Here is a 22,846-nt window from a genome sequence, read left to right as displayed (position 1 = left end):
CACTGAACCTGTGGAAAGAAAACCTTCTAAACACCCTGCATCTGCACTAAGGTCGATAAGACCAAATTGACACTGTCTTGAGTCATGATTTAAACAATAATCTAAACAACAATAATCAAAATAGAGTACTCAATAACTGACAAGAAATAACCACCAACACTGTATTTAAATTAATGGTAATTTATCTAAAAATTAGTTCAAATGGAAAATCAATTCAAAAGCAAAATCATTATTATCATAATTACCTATTCTAGCGAAATGTCATAAATGGGTCAGGACAGGTCTCTCGATAGAAGTCTCTCAAGTTGCCGTCCTCACAGCATCGATCCTCACCAACGCAAGTTTGGGAAGAAGTGGCCTCAAAATTCAAAACGCAAAGACACAGACCCTCTCTAGTCTAGTATATTTATAATAAATTTAACAAAAGAAAGCAACATAAAATGTTTTAGATATCCGCTGAACCGCTGAGCAGAGCGAGCAGGAAAGGATGTAGCATCGCTACATTTGGAAAAATCTCCGCTCAGAAAAATCACAAAAATAAAAAGACGGAAGAAGGAAACTCTAGGTTTGCAAATGTTTCTTTTACATCCACATTTCCTCGGAACCAGCATTGTGATCACAAAGTTCATTGTGGCTCCCTTGTCCTCCAAGGACACTTGGATATTCGCCCAGAGCTGCTGTCCTCACGGAAAATTTTAAACCAGGCGAAGACTGTGGTCAGATGACTCTCGACCAGGGTCAGCAAGGCCTTCTCATCAAAGCTCGACTACTCGAATGCAGGCTTTAAACGGCAGCCATTTTCTACTAGGCCAAAACATACCATCTTAATTAAAAGAGACAAAAACAATGTTACCACAGCATAGGGGCACATGCATCAACAATGCCATTTGCGATTCCTTATTAGCGAAAAATAAGGAATCGCTAATAAGGAATAGCAAAAGGCTATGCATGTAGGAATCGCTATTCAAATAGCGATTCCTTAACTTTCCTTAATTGCTAATAGCAAATTGCGAGTAGCAATTAAGTAATGCCATCCCAATCATTCCTATGGGCCACCAGGCCCATAGGAATGAATTGGAGATTGCATGAGCAAATAGCGAGTACCAGTAGGTTCTCGCAAATTGCTCATGCAATTTCAAGGGTGCAAGGGTGTCAAAATGACACCCTATTGCAGCCCTGAAATTGATATGTGCACATATGTTGCACACACACATGCTCTAAGGGCATGTGTGTGCGCAACATGAAACTTTGAAAAATGCACAAAAGTGCATTTTTCAAACTTTTAGCAAATTACCATGCAGTTCATCTTCATGGTAATTTGCTCCCCTTATTAGCGAATTCACTAATTTTTTAACTTTCATGCATTGCATTTAAGGAATCCCAAATTGAGATTCCTTAAATTAAGGAATCTCAATTTGGGATTCCTTAAATGCTATCGCTATTTAAGGAATCGCTATTTAAGGATTCCTTAAATAGCGATTTTTGCTTTTGGGTTGATGCATTGGGATTGGGTATTTTTAACTCAATACCGGGAGCTATTAGCGAATCGGTATTTTACCGACTGGATTTTGGCTTGATGCATGAGGCTGATAGTGATTAAACAGTGTTAACCCCACTAATACCCTTATGTGTATGTAATTATCTAGCCTTTGCAACACAAGAAAAACATTAGTACACGACATTTAAAAGCGTTTTGTGCTTTAAAACAAACAGCACTCAGCAACATTTATTTAATAAACATGCACATTATTAGTAAGCAACATGAACGCATCCCCACATGTAGTTTTCTCTTGTTAGTTCGTATTGATTAATCAGAACATTTACACAAGACAAATAATTAGTAGTTACAAATTAATATTTTTAATTTTCTTGACAATAGACAAACCAGAGCTTTAAAACCCAATAGATTTTCAACAGAAAACTCTGCTCCAGCAGCATTCCCCAAGTCTGTTAGCTATTTCATCATGTTATGGTTCTGTGTTTTTTCCATGAATCTTATTACTCTTGTATAGTGCATACTATGAGTCACGCCAGGTGTTTATGAGGTATTTTAATTGAGCGCTTTTTCTGAGTCTGAAGACGAAGCAAAGTGCCTGCCATTGGGTTGGCCTCAATGCAGACCACTAGTAATCTATTCCAGTTGCAAATGAAATTCGGTGTAAATCTGTGTGTGAAGGGGAAGACAGATGTCAACATATTTACAAGCCTAAAGTAAAACAAAATAAAGCACTTAAATGTTAGTGAGTACAGTATATGTTTGGGGTGGTGAAGTGTGGGAGATGCGAGAAAGTGCATTTGGGTAACAGTGAAAAGAGGGTGCTGAAAAGGAAAGAGATGAAGTTGAGGAAGCGCATGTGGGCGAGGTGTGCAGAGAAAAAGGGCATACATGCTAACAGAAAACCACATAACTGAAGGCCAATGCTCCTTCCACAGCTCTCAATAATGTTTAATTCACAGTCTCACAATCTCAGAATAGAAACATTTCCAATGTTAAATATTTAAAAAAAATTATTGTTGCTGCTCATTTATCATGAACAGCCAACCACTGACAAAGCCAATAGTACTGGCAGGTTTACGGTGTATGTCAGTTGTGTTATATGTCTGGATGCAATAATATCTCAGAGAGAAACCAAAATATTGGTTGGGTGGCATACTATGTGAATCGCAGAGGTTTAATGTACATCTTCTCTTTTAGCCCCCACTTTTTTCATCCCACTTAGAGACTAGTCTGCACATATCTTTATATGACTGACTTCAGCCAGCAGTTATGGGTGTTTTCCAAAGCTTGGTTAGAAAATTTTCATCCAAAGTCAATTCTGCATGCAGTGCAAGACACTGGGCAAGCACACACTTTAAAGGGCCTGAAGTTGTTGGGCTGTACAATTTGCCCATTACGGTAACTGGTGAACATAATTATGCAGAAAGATATAACACACTTTTTAATGTGCTCAATATTTCAAGACTTTATTTTCCCACTGCTTTATAAACCTTGCTTTAAAATGCACTATTTACCATTTTTAAAAATATTTTCTCAGGCAGAGGACCCCGCAGACCCCACATTTACCCATTAAGTTTGCTTGCTTCGCTCGCTACATAAAAGTCATAACCAACATGCTTCACCACTTTCCAATGTCACTAGCAGCCACTACATAAACCTTATTTGTATGAATAAATTCAGCACAACCTGAGCATGCAGACAGCTTCCCAGGAGATTAAGAAAGAACTTTGGGCCTGATTTAGAGGTTTGTCTTGTCAACCATTTTACAAGTGTCTCAGAGCCTATGGCACTTGTACTACAGCAGGTAGGAGAGCTGCCTGCTTTTGATGGAGTATCTCATCTGGCAGAATTCAGACAATACTCTTTGCCCTAAATACCACTGATAAATAAGCCTTATGAAGCCCTCACTCAATATTGCCGTCAATGAGCAAGAGTGGATTTCATCCATACTACAGTGAACCACTGTCAACAGAAAGATTCTCCTTTTAATGGTAACATAATTGAAAACAACAACCTGCACAGAAAAAAACACCAATAGCATGAAAAAATAGTAAAATCCACTTTAATGCAATGGCCAAAGCATTCTGTGCCCAGAAGCTCCCTATGACTAAGATGTCCTCTGGGCATGTAACACCCATCTGACAAAAAAAATACAAATAGAACACTGTGTCTAGCATACAGCCCTAGACAGTGCAGATATGGAATGGCAGATTCTGTTAAACTTCAAAATAGTACTCACTAGTAATCAGTGTTCTGTAAAATAATTGATTCCCAGTACTTCTTCAAACTCTACCTCATTAACCTTGTAGACATGATAGAGACATAGTTCATCAGTAGCTACACTGCAACTTTAGGTGTCCTGCTTTCAAGAGTTTTCAATATCCTCTGCAAGTATGGAGACTTAGAATTTGGGACAGAAGTATCAATAGTGAATGCAGAGAAGCAATAAAATTCGGAGACACCATAATTAACCATGACAACATACAAGCACCATATAATCAAATGCAAAGAGGATGGCATTTTTACCCTGGGAGTCATATAGGTAGTCCTATGCTATCATTCAGATTTCTGGGAACACTTATTAAGTATAGATTTTGATCTCCTGCCATTGTCAGAGAATAACCTGACCTAAAAGTCCTGATGGTTGAACCATTGAACAAAGTCTCAGAATCTTGTCACAAACATGCCTAATTTGGGATTCACCCTGCTCTGTTATCCAGTGCTAAGGTGCCTGCGTTCGCTCCCTTAAATATGGTAAAAGTGTCTTACACCCAATTGGCACATTTAATTTAATTATAACTCCCTAGGGAATTAGTACTATGTGCACCTAAGGCCTGTAAATGAAATGCTACCAGTGGGCCTGCAGCACTGATTGTGTTACACATTTAAGTAACCTTACAAAACATATGATATGCTTGCCATTGCAGCCTGTGTGCAGTTTTAAACTGCCAATTTGACTTGACAAAATAACCCCTTTACCAGACCTAACCCTACCTTTATTACATTTGACTCACCCATAAAGTAGGGTGAACAGGCCTTAAAGCAGGATGCCGTGTTTTCAAATAGTTGGACATGTACATTTAAGGCTTGCATGTACAGGTAGTGAAAAACAACTTCTTCTATAGGATACCACTGTATACCCTATTAAATTTATTAAGTGAAAACTTTTGTTTAGGAATAGGAAGAAATGTCATGTTTGGTCTCTAAAGAATTGTAATTTAAAATCTTCTTTAATGGGAAAGTTGGATTTTAAGCCACTGTTTTGAAAATGCCGCTTTTAGTAATTGGCATTTTCCTGTCCTAACTATTTTGGTGACGGCAGCCTGTATCCTGGGTCACATAGCTAGATGTAGTTGGCAGGCGGTCCTTGTGTATTCGTCCCAGAAAATATTGCAATGGGGTACTTGGTGTTGGCAGGATGGGCAATCGTGACAGGATCGGAGGGGCAGATCTGTGCATAGCCCCACTTATAGCTCAAAGAGGCTACCTGAACTTACACACAAAGTCGTTCACACAAGCCTTTTGCTACTCCAGACATCCTGGGACCAGGGCAGGGAGGCAGGAAATTCCAGATCCATCTGTGGAAGGAAAACTGCAAATGTTTTTTCCCCTTCAAAACTGTCACTGGGTATAATAATAGAACCCTCAGATGCCCTCTTTAGTTCACTTCTGGAAGTGCAGAGATCTTTCAAGGACTCTCCTGCTGCCTGAGGCCTGCTGTGTACTTCAGAGGACTGCCCTTCAGCTCCTAGAGGGCTGTCCTGCGTGCCTGCAACTGCCCTGTGACCTCAGAGGACTGTCATTCTGCCTGAGACCTGTGTCTTTTTTGCTTGAACCTAAGACTACTAGAGTGACTTCAAGGGCTAGTTGTCTGGCCTCCTGTTCAGAGCTTTTTCACACACAGAGAATTGGGGCAAAAAAATGTATGTCGCTAGTCAGAAAAGTTGAGTGGACAAGACACATATGTTATTAAAACTGCCCTCACCCACAAAGATTTGTGGCATGCTTCATCATAGGGCTGCTACAACACCTCTGCGCAAGCCAACGACAGAGGTGGAGCAATAGGGTGGGGGAGCCAAGACAAACAAAGAAAAAATGCGGGATCAGAGAAAAGGTGCAGAAATAACAATGTTGAAACTTACACAGGGATATCATATCTTCCTTTTATTAGTGGACTCCCTGGTTAGGTTAAGAGGGTGCTAATCACCCCGTGAATGGTGGTATGCTGCTCTATGTTGAGCCAACTATCCTCCACTCAGCTAAATGTTGACATGTTTCTGCCGGCTACTGCTTCTTCCCCGGCTTTAATCAGGACGAAAAAACAGGATCCCTTGGACACTCTCTCTATCTCCTACCTTGAGGAGTAGAACGTTGTTACAGCCTGTATAAATGCTCAGGTCGTGAAGGTATTGTAACTCATTCAGTGTAAAATATCCGAATTTACTTTGTACATGTTTTCGACCAGGCGGGGGAGCAAGGACGGCTCCCTGTAGTCACACATTCGTCAAGGTGAGCTCGTCTGGGACCTGGCATCCCTTCCTGCGCCGCATGTGACGAAGTAGCGAGGTCGCAACAAGACCGCTTTAAGTACACTACTTTGACCTAAACTTATTGATGACTTCCATTTACAATAATTCCTTTCAGGATGTACAATATTGCTCTTATGTGAGACACACAAGCTAGGTTTGCCCTAAAAAACAATATGCTAGTTTAATATCTGGGTAAAGTTGTAGCTATTTTCAGAGGAGGACAATGTATAACTTACCTTGTTTCTCTTATTTGATTTTGACACAACTGCAAAGGCTGCATTCTGAGAATCTGTACATTAAATAAAAAGATATAAGTATTGAGTGTGTGGAATGAACATAAATATTATCTTTGTGTAAAGATGAAATACCGACCGGCCTGATGGGCAGCTGGTGCATCAAGTGAGGTTCTATTCCCAGATGGAGGCGGGCTCTCTCTGTGAAAGTAGCACACATTACTTTAAATAATTTCATATGCCAAACAAAAGCCAGTGTTTAATTTCTTCAGAAGGCCTATTTACAAAGCTTAGTAGAGCTGTAATAGACTTGGGTGAATCACGCTGAGATATAGATGAATTTTTCACTTACAGCGCATTTGTTGCCCAAGCAAAACCTTTGTAAAATTCAGATTTAAATGGTTCGTAATGTCTAGGGTACGTTTGATAGAATATAGAAAGTTCAGGGATGAACTGGATCAATGATACACAGGTTACATTAGACTATAGAGCATTCATCTCAAAAGAGGACTTGTGTTAACTGGAGACAGCAAATTACACAATCTTAATCTTTCCTGCCACTTTGTGGTCCTTTTTCTACTTGGTGTCCTTGAAGGTGTTCCCTATTAATTGAGTCAAGAGTCGAGGATAATTAGTGGACTGCAGGAGAGGCATTTCTCCTGCAGTCCACGAATTATCTCATTAGGGTGCTGATATTGAAGTGTGTTTGTTAATGTGGAGTAAAATAAATTTTTCGAGGCTGAAGTATTTCCTCCAGAATCGGTATTTGCATGCTATTTAGGGGCATATTTACATGCAGGCGATAAAAAATTATCGCCGCTTTTGCGGCCATTTTCGGACGAAGAGCGGCGATAATTTTTTCGCCTAATTAGCAAGGCCACGCTAACGCGTGAAACCTTGCTTTAGCGTGGGGATTCTTTACGCCCAGCTTTGCATCTCTAATGAGATGCAAAGTGGGCGTTCCTGACCTAACATGACAGGAGAAATGTCGCTAAGCGACATTTCTCCTATCATCAAGCCCCACGCTATGAAGTATAGCGTCAGGAAAAGTAGCGATAACCCCTGCTATCGCTACTTTTCTTACGTCTGCTTCAGGACTGACTTAGCCATGATATCCTATGGAGGGTGGATATCATGGCTAAGTTTGTGAGTCCCTATCAGCAAGCTAACGCCACATTGCGTGAGATTATCGCTGGGTTTCCAGAGATAATCTCACGTTAGGCAGTTAGCGTGAGGATTTTTATCGCTGAGGAGATAAGCGTTGCTAATAGCACGGTATCTCAGCGATAAAAATCCACGTTACCCGCCGATAATTATCCTCACGCTAAGAGCACTGAGTGATAATTATCGCCGGGTGTTGCTGATATGCCCCTATGTTCCTTAAAAAAGTGTCTTCAACCTGCTCATCACTCCAAAAATATATAGTGGAGGTGACAGTTTATCTCCAAAAATCTGGAGATCCTTCCATGTTTCTTTTTTTATGGAGTTTTATATAGCGCAAACTTGACCCGAAGGTATTGAGTATCAGAGCGCTTTACATGAGCACCAGTTTCATTACAGATGTGCACATTCATTTTTATTATGTATTTATTATTGATCCCACTTACCTACAGTTTTCTAGCGCTATTTTTGGAGATATTTTGCGCCAGGGAGAAGCTAGAGTTAGCAACTTCATTTTACTTCACTGACAAGGATTGCGGTGATTTCATCTTGGGTAACTAGTAGTATCTTTGTCATTTGTTTATTTTATCATAGAATACATGTTTATCAAAACGGCAGCAATAGAAGCAGCTTTGTGGAGAGAAGTGACTCTTCAGTCTGCTGTTGGCCCTCAGCAGCATGTGGCATACCATGATACAGGTACAAGCAGCGCAACTACAGATGCAGAGATGATCTTTTTGCAATGTTAGTTGAAGAAATTTCGGACGTGATTCTCATGCAATATTATTGGCCTAAAACTATTTATATTTTTGATAGAGTTTTATATAGTACGAACTTGACTCGGTATCTGGTATCAGAGCGCCTTACATAGCACCAGTTGCATTACATGAGGACACATTCATTTTTGTTAAGCACGGGGAGATTAAGTGATTTGCCCAGAATCACAGGATGTTCAGCGTCATTGACAAGACTCGAACCCAGTTCCCCAGATTCGAGGTCGACCTTCCTAGCCATTAGGCCAACTCCTCTCCCACTAGTTTGATTAATTGGGTCTGTTTGAGAGAATGGGCGAAGAATGTGTGGAGAACACATTCTGGCAGAAAAGGCAGATTTTTGCAATGGAAAAAAGAGTGCATAACACCAGATGTTTACCTTAATAGAAAAGTAAGAGCTAGTAACAAAAAAAATAATGTTTTGAAAACCTCTGACTGAACCCTGCATCATCAGGAGTCCTATAATTAATTTCATTTACATACTGTGTGGTATTTAGCCCCAGGCTTCTTGGACTCAACGACACATGCCATAAAGTAACATAGCCAAACATATGCACAATATATACATTAATGCGAACCAGAGCTCCAGGTTCCATCTAACCATATCCACTCAAACTGCAGACCAGAAAGGAGTGCAATATTTCTAAAGGCTCTAACATGGCCTTTGTCGTTTGACAACACAGAAATTACTAGATAAGAGGTTTTCTTCAGACCTTAGGCAGTATTTACAATATTGAAATGCATAACAAGAAAAAGGCAATTCGAAAGTTGTATTATTTGACAATTAGATTTTCTAATACATGTGCATCAGGTACTTTCGTATGTGAAACAACAGAAGTCTGATGTCTCTGAACCTGCTTCCAGCCCTCATGCACTACTGTTAACATTGACATCATTCTGTCAGAATACAAAAATGTATACACCCTGAGAAGCTTTGCTTTTAACTCCACAAATCTGACATTTTTTGTGAAATTCTTTAACCCCTTCGCCGCTGCGCAAATTCCGCCACGGCGCTGGGGGGGTGCGGGGTGAGCCTGGCGCCGCCATGCTCGTGACGGAACCACGCCGTCATGTGTCACGAGCGAGCTGTGCTCATGACGGCATGGTTCCGTCACGACTCCGCCCACTCGTTATTTCGCCCGCACAGGCGGGGAATCAGTGACGCGTGGGCGGAGCGGCCACAGCATGACGGAACCACGCCGTCATGAGCACACGCCGCCCGTGGCTCATGACGGCATGGTTCCGTCATGCGCATGCAAGGGGTTAATGGTTTCTAGGCAATCCCTTCTAAATTATTGACAGAACACCAACTCCCTATGGAGGACTTAATTAGAACTTTTAAAATAGGTTCATAAATACCAAAACACTTTGGATGCTAAACTGTCAAAAGATACACAGAGATAATTAATTGCACTTCTCTTTGAACAAAATCAGCACCTAGGTGTACTTACACCAGGAAAGTTTGCCATAGTATGAAGGAGCTGGCTAGGTCACACATGCTCTTTTGATAGGTCTATTGTTGTTCCCATGGTTTGCAGACAGTGGTTGGTGCTTTTTCTCATTATACATCTGTAGTCTCCTCCCACCCTAGTACCATTAATAACTTTATCTGAGGTACTTGCTGTTACCAAACTCTTCCCAAAGACTATTTCCACATATTTTACTGAGCGAGTCTACACCTACACTTAATACTTGTTAGAAGACCTGTGCTTGGTTTTGACAGGGGTCCATCCCAGAGCCTGTTTCTGGAAACCAGGACCTTACCGCACCGGTTACTTTCACGTTGCTTGCTGTTTTCAACTGAGCTGTTTTCTTGGAGCATTGTTTCCAAAATATTGTGGAGCAATAATGTTGCATCAAAAATATTTAAGATCAAAAATATGGAGGAGCAGAATATTGAAGGTGAGAATATTGTTTTATGTATAAAATCCAATTTTTATGTATATGTATACATTTATTGTTTGATTAATTAAAATCCTTACAATCAGGTAGAACATTATAATATAAAAAATAGTGACAGCATATAAAATGTCACAGACTAAAATACAGTTAATTGCTGATATGAACATACATCAAACATTACTAAAGAGAGGCAGTAAATATATAAAGGATAAACCAAAGCAGATGTTACTATTTTTTTAGCAAATTGCAGTATCTCTTCCTGTATATTAGACCTCCAAACCAAACGTTTTAATTTATGTGAAGAAGCTACTTCAAGGAATAAATTGGATTTTAGAATGAGACAGATGGATAAATCCCAAAATAGTTCTTGTGGATTGTGGTCACTTTCCATTCTTGTCGTTTTCACATACCTAATGACCTGTGGAAGCAATCCCTTTGAAAAAATGGTTTAATCAATTATAGAGCTGTGAAGAGAGGACCTGAATGTCAGATTATGGACAGATCCGTGCTGTCCATAAAAACAATAAAAAGATCAAAAAGGCACTGGAGGCTTCTCGCTGTACGAGTGATCAGAACAGCGCCATCAGCATATTAGAGGGCCAGGATCACTCTTCCACTCACTCTTCCACCCACTTTTCCACCCACTCTTCCACCCACTCTTGGGACGTCAAGACCATTTTCAGATAAAACCCCCTCCACCCGGTTAATATACATAATAAAAAGAAAAGGATATAGCGATGTTGAGCTCCTCCTTTTAAATTAAAGTGCCGAGTGCATGCCCCATAGATCTCGAATCTTACTGATCCTGTGAGACCATTATGAGCTTATCTCTATTGACTTGATCACAGGATCAGATGAGGTTCATTAAGGTGAAATGTACTGAGTCCCTACGCGCCTTTGTATATTTAGTCATCAATAAGTATAGATTTAGATTCTGCATCAGCTCAGAGGGTCAATCTCTCCAATATGACCTTTCCTATCATTTTAACCTCAACATCAACTAATGAGATTCATCTGTAACAAGCCTGGTCAGCTTTATCCCACTTTTTAAACACTGGCATATTACAAAATGGTGACAGGACTCTGGTAAGGGGCCACGAATGGCTGCATTCACAGGGAGATTAATAACAGGTGCACACAGATCCACTGGGAACTTCATCAAGTCCCCAGGTATCCAGTTGGCTCCCAGAGCCTTGCCCGAGGGTAAGGATAAAATTGCATTTCTCAATTCATCCCAGTGTGTTATCAGCCTGTCACCCTCTTGAATAGTCAACGTAAGGGGCTTAAGGCACCCACAATCATATAGGGCTGATAAATGATTCACCTTGACCTGGGCGAGCACTTTAGTGACCTGATCTACTAGCTGTTCCACATTAAAAAAAGGGTGGTATTCCAACCTCCAGAACATAGTGCTATCCCTCGAGCTATTAACAGGTTCTCCCACAGTTTGTTCTTTAACTGACACTTCCTGTCCCTAAGTCCCACTTAATACCTGAACCTTTTGACCCCTGTTCTATTGCTTGAGGTGTTTTTTAAGTAATAATCAAGGAATCAACAGGATCCCTTTCTCTAGCCCTCAAGAGCTGACTGGACTACAGCAATGCGCTCCATACAGGCACCACCACCAAACTCATGCAAAGACTCCAGACGATCCAGAATGCAGCTGCCAGGCTGATTCTCAACCTAACAAACCACAAAGTTCAAGGAGGGAGTCCAAGGGAATTTAGAGACCACTAAGGATTGTATCCCCAAACAATTGTATTAACAAACAGCAAAAATCCTAGGGTCTGTAGAACTACCGGAAGTGCCAGTAACCAAGAGAGCATAAGAGCAAAAAGATACAGCAAGACCACCTCCAAGTAATAAACTGGACTTGTGCGATGGTGATCAACCTATTTGGTAAAAGTTGGCAAACAAGATATGTCTAAAGGCAAATCCCTTTTAGGACGTAATCCCTCACTCACCAATGGTGACATGCTTCATCATAGGGACTCTCCTCCCAAGGGAAATCCTAGTTCCCTTGAGGGCTACAACCCCCTCACTGAGAGGGAGGAGCTCAGGGATGTTTTAATTGAGGGATCAACTAAATCCACATATGAAGAGCTAAATTGTATGAGTGAGGATGCAGCGCAAACAAACAAGAAAAAAAATGTATGTGTAAGATCAAGTGAGAATTAAAACTGGCTAGGAGGCATCATAACTATGCTTTAATCGGGAAATGCCCACTGTCAGGATTAAAAAAGCAGTGAGTGCACCTGCGGTATGGATTTAAACCGCTGCGGTGTGAGTATGGATGGTCAACATGTTTCAGCCCAACAAGACCCAAACTGAATCAGGCTTTCGTCAGGACCTTATAAACAAGCTACTGCCAAAATGAAGTGAAAAAACTGAAAAGGATATGGGACCAAAACAATGTCAATGGCCTCTCATAGCAACTGCTGATACCCGCCAATGCTGGGTACAGGACCTCACCTCTACCTGGCAACCGCTCAGGAAGGCAGCACCGCTCTATCCGTCGGTACCACTGGCCTCAGAGAGCCTGCTGCCGGAGCAGGACTGATATTCTTGAATACACATTGAAGCTCCTACTAATCTAATGATGCAGGAAGTGTAATAAGACTTTTGACCATCATATTTTCACAATGAGGATGGTGAATTGGTATTTGTGTCCATTCACAGGTACGCTGTTGTTAGCTGCATGATACCTTGCATCGGAGGCCACATTTTAGCCTCCTTGGGGAGCTGCTTGTAGGAGTCCACCTGGCAACCAATGGGTAACTATGTTATTTAGTCAAGACATACAATGTGAGATGTGTTGTAATTTGAAAATGTCATTACATGATAACTATCTGCAACTTTATCAACCACCACAGATTTAAAGCATCAGTGAGGTGGGGATGCGTCCCCATGCCCTGATGAAATTGCCATAAATTTCGCAGGCAATAAAACATGTCGGACGTTCAAGTCAAAATAGTCTAAACATGCTGTTTCTTTTGACCAAGTGTGGACACTATTAAAATAAAGAATGTGTGGAATAGTTGTTCACAACTGATTTTTGACTAGGAGATTTATTCACCTTTCTTCACATTACGAGTTGTAGATGGTTGATATATAAAACTATTATCTACACGTTATAATTTTTTCACCACCTCACATGAGCCTGAGAGTTAGGCAACACTTCTTTTTCTTTGTGTCAAGAAAGTTGCCAATGATGACAGAACAAGCAAACTGGTGAGTACCAAACAGTAGCTCCATGGATGGTGTTTACCTGAGTCACTTTCTGACTTCGCTCACATTTCTTCTTTGGTGGGTGTGAGATCAGTGGTGGATGGTTAATATATAATTTTTAATGAGAACACTTAGAGGTAGACATGACTAGATCAGTTAGCATAGCCTTACCCAGGAGTATACAATGCCCGCTTAATTTAAGCTACACAGATCATAAGTGTTCTGCCTAACCAGGTTATTTTTGTGTGATTCTCAACCTACCCAAGAGAACCCATGTCACCCAGCACCTGAAGGGCTTCCGCTGGCTGCTGGTCCAGAAGAGATGCCAATTCAAGCTACTGACTCACTCCTACAAAGCCCTCCACAACCAAGGACCGGCCTATTTGAACCACTGCTTGCATTTTCCCTGACTTCCAAGAAATCTCCAGTCCACACACCTCGCTCTTGCACAAACACCTCACATATGCCACTACGACTCCGCATGACGCTCCTTCTCCCATATCGGCGACAAAGCATGGAACACCCTTCCCAACCACCTCATCACCGTAACCCTCACTGACCCACTTCAGGAAACGGCTCAAGACCTGAATCTTTGACTGATACTTGCTGCAAGCTCCTGGATACCCTCTCAGGTGACAAGCTGTGCTTTATAAGTACAACTTAATTGATTGATATATTAAGCATTTGTTGGTTTTAACTTTACAAGGTTCAGATGTAATGGTGTTTCCTTTCTGTGTCCACTGGTTTTGCTTAGGTTTGTGACTATAGGTGTTTATACTCAACCTTCCTCACATTTTGCAGGGGGATACATCTTTTTTTGTCCTTGCTTAATTTAACCACCCTACTGTTTGTGGCTTAAGATGAGGTTTAAAGCCACTTGCCAAATTCATATCAGACACCAAGTGCCGTTCAGAAGAATCTTCCTCCATTGCTACCAATTTTACCTTACGTTGACAGTTGTTATTAGGTATAGGCTTGAATGTAGGATAGCAGTCATTTGACTTCTCATCATCGATTGTGGTTATCATTAATTTCTTTGAATGATTTTGAGCCTTTCTAAAACTTTATCTAGAACTTTTTGCAGATTGGCACAATTAAGTGTATTTTGCTCCTGTGTTACCTCGCATGACACCGACTGCCCTGAGGATATATTATGAATCTGACCTGTAAGTACTGGTAGCAAACCTGGAGTTTGGGTCTCTCTATGTTCTTGTAGTTCAATATGGATATCAGAGAGTACATTTTCATTAGCATTCAAATGTTGTACATTAGTCATGGTTTTATTATCATCCACAGAAATTCTGGCAATCATCAGAGGTTGGTCTACTAGTTTAGTGGACAAATCATGAGTTTGACAGTCACTTTGACCAAATGGGAACCACTAGTTAGACTTTCTGTGGGTTTTGCTAGTTGCACGGTGGCTATGTTTTTAACATCATCTACAAGATAGAAGATTTGAGACATTATCCAATATAGGATTATAAGTGCATGTAACTAGATGGCTAATGGTGTCAGATTGCAATTTTACTATTACATTTCTCAGCTTTTGTAATTTGGAATCCATCCCTGCAACAAAGAGAGCAAGGATATTCAGCAACTCCACGTGAATATTCATTTTGTCTGAGGGGAAGTGTAAGGCAGCTGTTAATGCAACCATAATGTTGAGCGATTTCCTCCATGGGCCCATAGGGTCATGACAAGGATCATTGTAGACTTTGTGGAATCAGAAATAATTGTGTCATATTTTGCCATAAAGGAGAGATCTGCAGATTTGTTTGAACTGTTCATGAATTCCATATACTCAACCATTATCAAACTTGTTGCTAGCGAGGGATGGTCATTGGCATTTCTAGTATCTTTGGTTGTCATGTTTTCAAAATTAATTTTCAATAAAGTTAGGGTCGGTTATGGATCTGTAGTTCTAGGTCCTATGGATGAAACTGGGCTAAAGGGTCTATGTCTGCCTTTTCACTACTTGTATCAAGACTCGATCAGTTCTGTTTTGAAATAAATGTTAGGTGTAATCCTATCTTTTGTCAGTGGATAAGAAAGGCTCAGAGCTATAAAGGGTTGTGCCGACCGCACCTGGGCCTAGCCAGGCTGTTGCCACTTCCCCTCGGCTCAACTCTCTGGAAGCAGTCCCTAAAAACTGCTGCAATGCCACTTGAAGCTGTTGTGCGTACGCCCAGATTCTTTTCTCCACTACTGATTTTTGTCCAAGCATGTTGGAGCACACAAGGGGCTTGCAGACTACACCTGTACCTGGCCAGACCGTCTCCACATCCGCCGGCTCCACCCTCCGGCAGCAGGGCCTGAAAACTGCTGCCACCCTGCTTGTGCCTCACACACTCTTCTCTTCACAGTTCTCCTCATGGTTGGCAGTTGGTGGTTGATGATAAGGCAAGCAGCTCAAGACAAGGCTCAGGTGGTTAACAGTGAGCAGATTTTTTTAAATTGTGAAGTAAACTCCTCTTATACCTCTTACACCTCTACTCCTGACTAAAGCCACTTATGCTTCATGAGCCTCTAGTGAAGTTTACTAAATGCAAATTGCCCTCAAACGATTCAAGTCTGTGTTTTAAATTCAGTCTAGTATCAAGGGCCTTGGTCACAGCCATAATCATAAATCCACCCTGTTTGCAATCCTCTCAGTCCTTTACAATTTATTTTTAAACAAGGCACACACCGACTGTAGTTCGTCCTGGGTTGACCTAAGGGGCAGAGTCCAATGAGAGTGCTCAGGTCAATGGGTAAAAAGCATCATTCTCTCATCTCACCTCACCACCCCACTCACCACGATCCCCCACAGATCTCCAATATGGGGGGGGGGGGTAGGGATAAGGAGATGAAGATGTAGATGGGGCAAGAGGTCCGGATTATCCGGCCACTTGGTCAGAGTCGCGGTCAGAGTCTCGGGCCACAGGTATCATGGAAAAATGGCCATGATCAACGTGGCATGATGCCGCAAAGAGGTTCCTCTTCTTCTGCCACCACACTTCACATGGCTCCGCTCTACACTCTTCAAGCTCCAAGTTCAGGGTCCCAACCTCCACAACATACCATAGCGTTGTGTATGTGTCTTTCAATATCTTTTGAAAAATATTGCTTCATGTTATATAGTCTACCTTATTAGAGTTTAAATAGATTCCTTTTTGGTTAATTTCATAAATATATTAATCATTATATTAATTTTAGGGATTACTATTATAACACTTGTGTTTTTTTAGTGTAATTTGTAAGTTTAATACGTAATTAAAAGTATTTTTACTTTGAATTAGTCATTTAAAATGTAGAGGCAGCTTGTTGAGTTTGTTGTTGGAAGTTATATAAATTATAATTGTTTATGTTTATTTTTTATGGTAATAAGAGATTTTGTGGTAATATATTCTCCTAATTATTTATAATGGTTCTTTGGTATTTTGACCAACCAAGATGAGTGAGATTTTCACTCCTTCAGTGGATATTTTATGGATGAGGGATTTCAGTTCTTCCTTGATGCGGTATTTCTACCTTATCAATTCACTTTAACTCACTAGCATGGGATGAAATGATGCCCCCTTACCTTTCTACATGGGGCTAACATAAGTAGGCTAACTGGGGTTGTCTTCTTTCTTATCTTTTAACTGTAGACACCAATGACTTAATATTCCAAACTTGCTGGTAGGATTACACAAAATTATTTTTACATTTATTGAGGCCTGAACAAAACAAAAAACGTGTCAGGGAGTTTTATGAATTTACCAAACTTTGTATTACATACAACTCAAAAAATGTATCAACATATTGCATTAATAGATTTTTTTTAATTTGTGCCATTGGAGATATTTTGCATTGGATGCGTCAGAAAACTAAGCAGTAATGAGATGGAAATTCTATTTTATTTTTTTCTAATGAGCAGTTAGGGGCCCATTGTCCTTACTACAATAAGGTCCCTCACTGGCACCACTGGTATTACAACAGCCCCAAAGCAAAACAGGAGAAAACACAGAATAATCTCAGACACCATACTGGTGACCAGGAAATTCAGCAACATGGGAAGAGCAGAATCTCCTCACTTCTGACAGTCTGCTCAGGTCTGCCACTGGTGATCGGCCATTGAGGGGACACCTTGGAATGCTCTCTGCTGACATGATGATGGCTGCCCAGTGGATGAATATACTGCTGCCCTGATCGGCAGATGGAAGCAGGGCGGCGGGTTCTCCATGCTGCTGCAGGTGACAGTGAGTTTTAAAGGACTTTCTGCCTCAAGGTGTGGACTACACCACTGTCCTGACCATTCAGGTCAGGGTGGGTCCGCTCTGCCACTGCTTTCTGCCTTGTGGTCGCCAACGGATGCAGGATGTGAGCATTCTGACCTGGCTGAGCCAAATCAGGGTTGCGGACCCCCACGATCCCGCCTCTACATGGCTAGTCCCATCATCACATTGGGGGTATCACAAAAGGGCTGATCAGGGGTTTGGATGAGCAAGCCAGATGCCCTTGAAGAGGGGATATGGGTGTCTGACTAGGCTCCTGTGGCTGACAACTAGAGAGCTGGGGGAGCACCATGGCCCCATAGCGAAGCTGCAGGGATTCAGACACTGAGAAGAGTGAATCAGCTGAACTGTGTCCTTTGCGACATCCACCTGGGGCATCGATTCCCTCCCAATCTACTGCCTCATTTTTGTCCCCATGACCTGACTGCAGAGATAGCTATGTGAGGTGGGTGCAGACTTGCCCATTGGGAATCTCATTGCCAATTCTCTGTTGTGAGGAACCCAGGTTTTCATCTTGGATGTTCTTCCTGGTAGAGTTTCCATCTTGGTGATATATTTTATCTCCAGTGGTGGTGGGAATAACAAGAGGACCACCTAAGCCACTCTGGATACAGGCCCTTTTCCTTCATGACAAAAGTAATAGAAACAAATAGGAGGTCTTTCTAAGCCCTCAGAGTAGTAACCATTTTGGATTGGGTGATTGCTTCTAACACCAACTGCTCAAATGACACCTACCACAGGACTTACTACTGCAACTATGTACTCCACCATTTCTGACCCCTCTCATAATAACTGCCTACACACAGATGAGTCATAATAACATGATTACATTGGTTAACTGAATTACTTTCACTGCTGCTCTATATTCACTGTCTGCCACCAGTCATTGCACCTCATAAATGCACTGGCATGATACCCCAGTCCATCCTGGATGGGTTATTTCAATAGAGGCTTTCAAGGCTCATACAACAGAAGGCCTGATTATGAAAAAATCCTCTCTTGTCAACAAGACCTTAGTATCCTGACTCAGAATTTCCCAACTGCCTGCTCATGGCAACATATCTCAGAAGACATGGAAAGCACCATTGCATAGATCCACGCCTCGAGATATTGAGTGCCCTAGGGTGACCTCTTTATTTCTGTGATCTCAAGTAGCTAGCACCCTGGACTGCTGGGCTCTCTGCTAGGGGTTAGAAAAAGTATATCTCATTCAACGTGAACCTATCCCACATGCCCAAGTAAGTATGCCTGTCTCCACGCCAGTAACCCTCACCCCCTGCATCACCCAACATCATGAAATCTCACAGACCAAATGCTTTCTTCATCACTTACCCCCCCACGAACCTCTCAGCTCCTGCACCAAACAATTCAAACTTAGACTGATCAAACAACACCTTGAAACACTCATAGCGGATCTGTTAGACCTGGCTCTTTTGACAAGTTTACCCCCAAACTTTTTGCCTTTTTCCTCCTATTTGTCTGACCCTGTTTTCATTGGCTATAGGATTGCAGCACTTTACCACTGCTGATCAATGCTAAAGTGCACATGCTGTCTGTATAAGTTGTGACAATTATTGGTTATCCATGATTGGCATATTTGATTTACTGGTAAGTCCCTAGTAAAGTGCACATTGTGTGCCAGGGCCTGTAAATCAAATGCTACTAGCGGGCCTGCAGCACTGGTTGTACAACCCACATGAGAAGCCCTGCACATGTGTCTCAGACCCACCATTATAGTGTCTGTGTGCGCAGTTGTAAACTGGCATGTTGTCCTGGCAGGTGCACCCACTTGCCAGCCTCAACATTCCCATCCCCTACATGTAATGCAACACTAAAGGAGGCCCAAGGTACCCCCATGGGCAGGGTGCAGTGTATGTCAAATGTAGCACATGAACTGGTGTATGTAACATGTCCTGATAGTGAAATACTGGGTATTTTGTTTATCACTGTTGAAAGGCTATCTGTCTCATAGGCTTATCATTGGATTTGAACTGTAACACGTGTAACGTGCAATAGGGACAAGATAGGAAAATAGAGTGTAGGCTCTCTAAACTTAGAATTTATTAAAGCACCTTTTTGTGAAGGGGGTTTTAAAATTTTGTTTTTGGAAATGCCACTTTTAGAAAGTTGGCATTTTCTTGCTTTACCTCTCTGTGTGCCTCTGGTTGTTTGTGAATTCAGCATCTGGTGTTTGAGTGACAGGAGCAAAGATGTGCATTCACTCTAGACAGTCACGACAGAGGTTGAGGTGTTCCCTGCCTTGCCTGGGTGACTAATTGCAGGGCTGGTCTGCATTTAGAGTGGTGGGATGAGTTTTGCTTGCACCTGAATAGGCTGTGTCTCATTTTTCACAATACTGTCTCAGCCCCCTGGGGTCATGCTGCACCAGGGAGGACAGGACTGGTTTGGACTGGGTTCAGAGACACTTACAGTAAAGAGAACAATGACAATTTGGGGTATAAGTATTACACCTAAAACTGCAGGACATTTGATTACATCAAGGAACAAGAGGACGCTGCCAAGAAGAAGAGCAGGAGGACTGTGTGAGAAGTGCTGCCTGTTCTGAGTGAGGGGGGGTTGGCCAGCAGTTGCTGCTTATGTGGTGGAGGAAAAAGACTGACTCTTTTCACCCTGCTGTCGTATCCTGCTTGTGAAGAATCTCCAAGGGCTTGTGTGTGCTTTCCTCCTCTTGGAATTTTCAGGAAAATAAAAGACTTCATTCTGAGAAGAATACATCTGCCTGGAAGGAGAGCAGGAGAAGTTGTGTGTGGAGTGCTGCCCCTAACTTGTGTGGGGTTGGACTGCCTGAAATGTTTGCGCCTGCCTGGAGCAGGAAGATGACTGGACTGTCTTGGTACCTTTCTGGTGGTGAGGAAACAGGGAAAGCGCATGAAGAGCGCTGTATTCCCTCAAATGGTGGAGAGGAAAGCTGCCCAGTGTACCAGGAAGCATGTGGTGAGCGCTTTAGTGGGGTAACCTTCTTCCACTACTCCTAATTGAGCCAGGTGGCAGCCCGAGAGGCCTGGTGTGTGCCGCAAGGGGAGAACTCGAGTGTGAAGGTGCTGTCTCCCCTTCTCCACATCCAGCACATGTGCCCACCCGGGCCGATAAGCCATGGAAAGAAGGAGTTGCCCCTGGCTGGAAGAGGTTGCTGGGCAACCTGCTGAGGCGGAGTGGGGGCCCTGCAGCAGCTTTGACAACAGGAGAAGCAACGGCTCAAGCCAACGAGGGCTAACGCTCCCTCATCAGTCCTGGCAAGAGTGTGGGTGATCCCAATGAGCAAGGGGAGAGAAGTTGGCCGAAGACACATTGCCAGGCAACCACAGTCACCTGGAGTCTCTGATATCACCCCCTGGAAGCAGGTGGGGATGCAGCATCATCTGTGGCCACCCAGCCAGGCTCACCAGCATCACAAGAGAAACATCCCAGTGTGGGACCTCGACAGGTGCTTCCTGGGCAAACTGAAGTCTCACCGGCACTGCCAACAGACCAGGTGAAGAGCTCCCCGTGTGGCAGCTGTAAGTCCGCTGGGGGCCTTGTTCCTGCTTATTCAAGATCGTAGGCTGCTGTGTCACTGGTAGAAAGCCATTGTTGTAGTTGGTATAACCAGAGGTGTCCCCCAAGGCTCAGTCCTCTCATTTACACTGTTCAGTATCAGCATGGAGCACCTGACCGTCATACTCAAACATGCAAACATTGCTCTACCCACTCTATGTGGACATCATCCAGCTGCAGCTATACCTGGATATATCCTCACTAGATGACATACAACGGCTAAATAAAACAATCATAAAAATCCAAAACTGGCTGCTACAAAATCATCTAAAACTCAACCAAGAAAATAAGAAAATTCTTCTCCTGTGCAAAAACGGACAGACCTCCCCTCCCCCCCCCACCCCGGCAAAGACTGCCTTCTACAATATAAAACTCCTAAATAAAATCAAGCCCTTCCTCCATCCCAATGATCTCAAAACTGTAATTCAAACTCTGGTTCAGTCCATAGTAGACTACGGGAATGCTACCCTCACAGGCACTATGAATTCCCATGTAGCCCCCACTTGGAACAACTCTAAATTTTTTATTTGATTTTGATCACTTATATCGCGCACGAATCATCCCCAAGGGGATCTCTCGGCTCTCGCAACAAAACAAGATCTGCGGTCAGAGAGAAGGAAAGAACAGTTAGAAGAGCCAAGTTTTAAGCAACTTTTTGAATGGGGTCAACTTTGAACATTGGCGAATGTGTTCAGGGAGGCTATTCCATAACTTAGGGGCTAGATGGGAAAAAGCACGACCCCCTATCCTTACTTTCCTGATTTTATTTTCGCACAGGGTTTTGCGATTGCAGGATCTGAGCTGTCTTGAGGGCTGATACCATTTAAGTTTGTCCCTGAGGTAAACCGGTCCCAGACCATGTAAGAATCTGAAAACCAGGCACAACATTTTAAAGGTTGCCCTTTTTCTAACTGGCAACCAGTGAAGTTGGCGCAAAAGCGGCAGAGAGGGAGTTCTCGCAGGCTTATCAAGGGAACGTCGGGCTGCTGTATTTTGTACCACCTGTAATCGAGAAAAGAGATCTTCCCGGATACCAACCAGTAAGGAATTTCCATAGTCCAGGCGACTCATTAACAGGGCCTGGATAAGCGTTTTTCTGGCACTCAGCGGGATCCAAGGGAAAATCTTCCTTAGCATCCGCATAGTACCAAAACATGAGGAAGCCAAGGTTTTGACCTGGGTCTCCATTGAGAGCTGGTTGTCTAGAAATATTCCCAGGTTTCTAGCGCAACTTCTAGGAATGGGAGCTGGGCCCAGTTTTGATGGCCACCAGTCAGGGGCCCAGAAATCCGCAGCTTTGCCGAACAGAAGAATCTCCGTCTTGGATGAGTTAAGTTGTAAAAAATGACTTCTCATCCATTCAGCAATATCAATCATGCAGGCTGCAAACTTAACTTTCGTGGCTGCGGGATACTTTCCGAAGTTGATAATCAGCTGCGTGTCATCAGCGTAGGAGATGGCCTCAAAGCCACAGTTTCTAATGATAGACGCTAGGGGGGCCACATACAGATTGAATAATGTGGGGCTCAAAATAGAGCCCTGTGGAACCCCCTTATCTACCCCTACTGAAGATGACATGTAGGACCCCAGTTGGATGGATTGAGATCTATCGGATAAGTAGCTCTGAAACCACCTAAGAGCTAGGCCGCCGACCCCCACCTCCCGCAATCTACTTAACAGTATAGAGTGGGAGATGGTGTTGAAAGCTGCC

The 22,846-nt window shown here is 42.5% G+C and overlaps 1 protein-coding gene across 1 annotated transcript in view; it reads right to left on the bottom strand.

Moving 5' to 3' along the window:
• Positions 1-22,846, bottom strand: part of LOC146782703 (uncharacterized) — a 179,022-nt gene that overhangs the window by 19,460 nt on the left and 136,716 nt on the right. The window contains exons 7-8 of the mRNA XM_085637716.1: positions 6,400-6,461; positions 6,264-6,316 (exon numbers count right to left, since the gene is read on the bottom strand). Coding sequence (XP_085493842.1) covers positions 6,264-6,316; positions 6,400-6,461 — 115 coding nt within the window. The remainder of the gene's footprint in view (positions 1-6,263; positions 6,317-6,399; positions 6,462-22,846) is intronic.

The sequence above is a fragment of the Triturus cristatus genome, chromosome 12 (genome assembly GCF_964204655.1).
Source record: "Triturus cristatus chromosome 12, aTriCri1.1, whole genome shotgun sequence".
NCBI lineage: Eukaryota > Metazoa > Chordata > Amphibia > Caudata > Salamandridae > Triturus > Triturus cristatus.
Note: the sequence above shows the minus strand (reverse complement) of the source record. Positions and strands in the feature narration are given on the sequence as shown.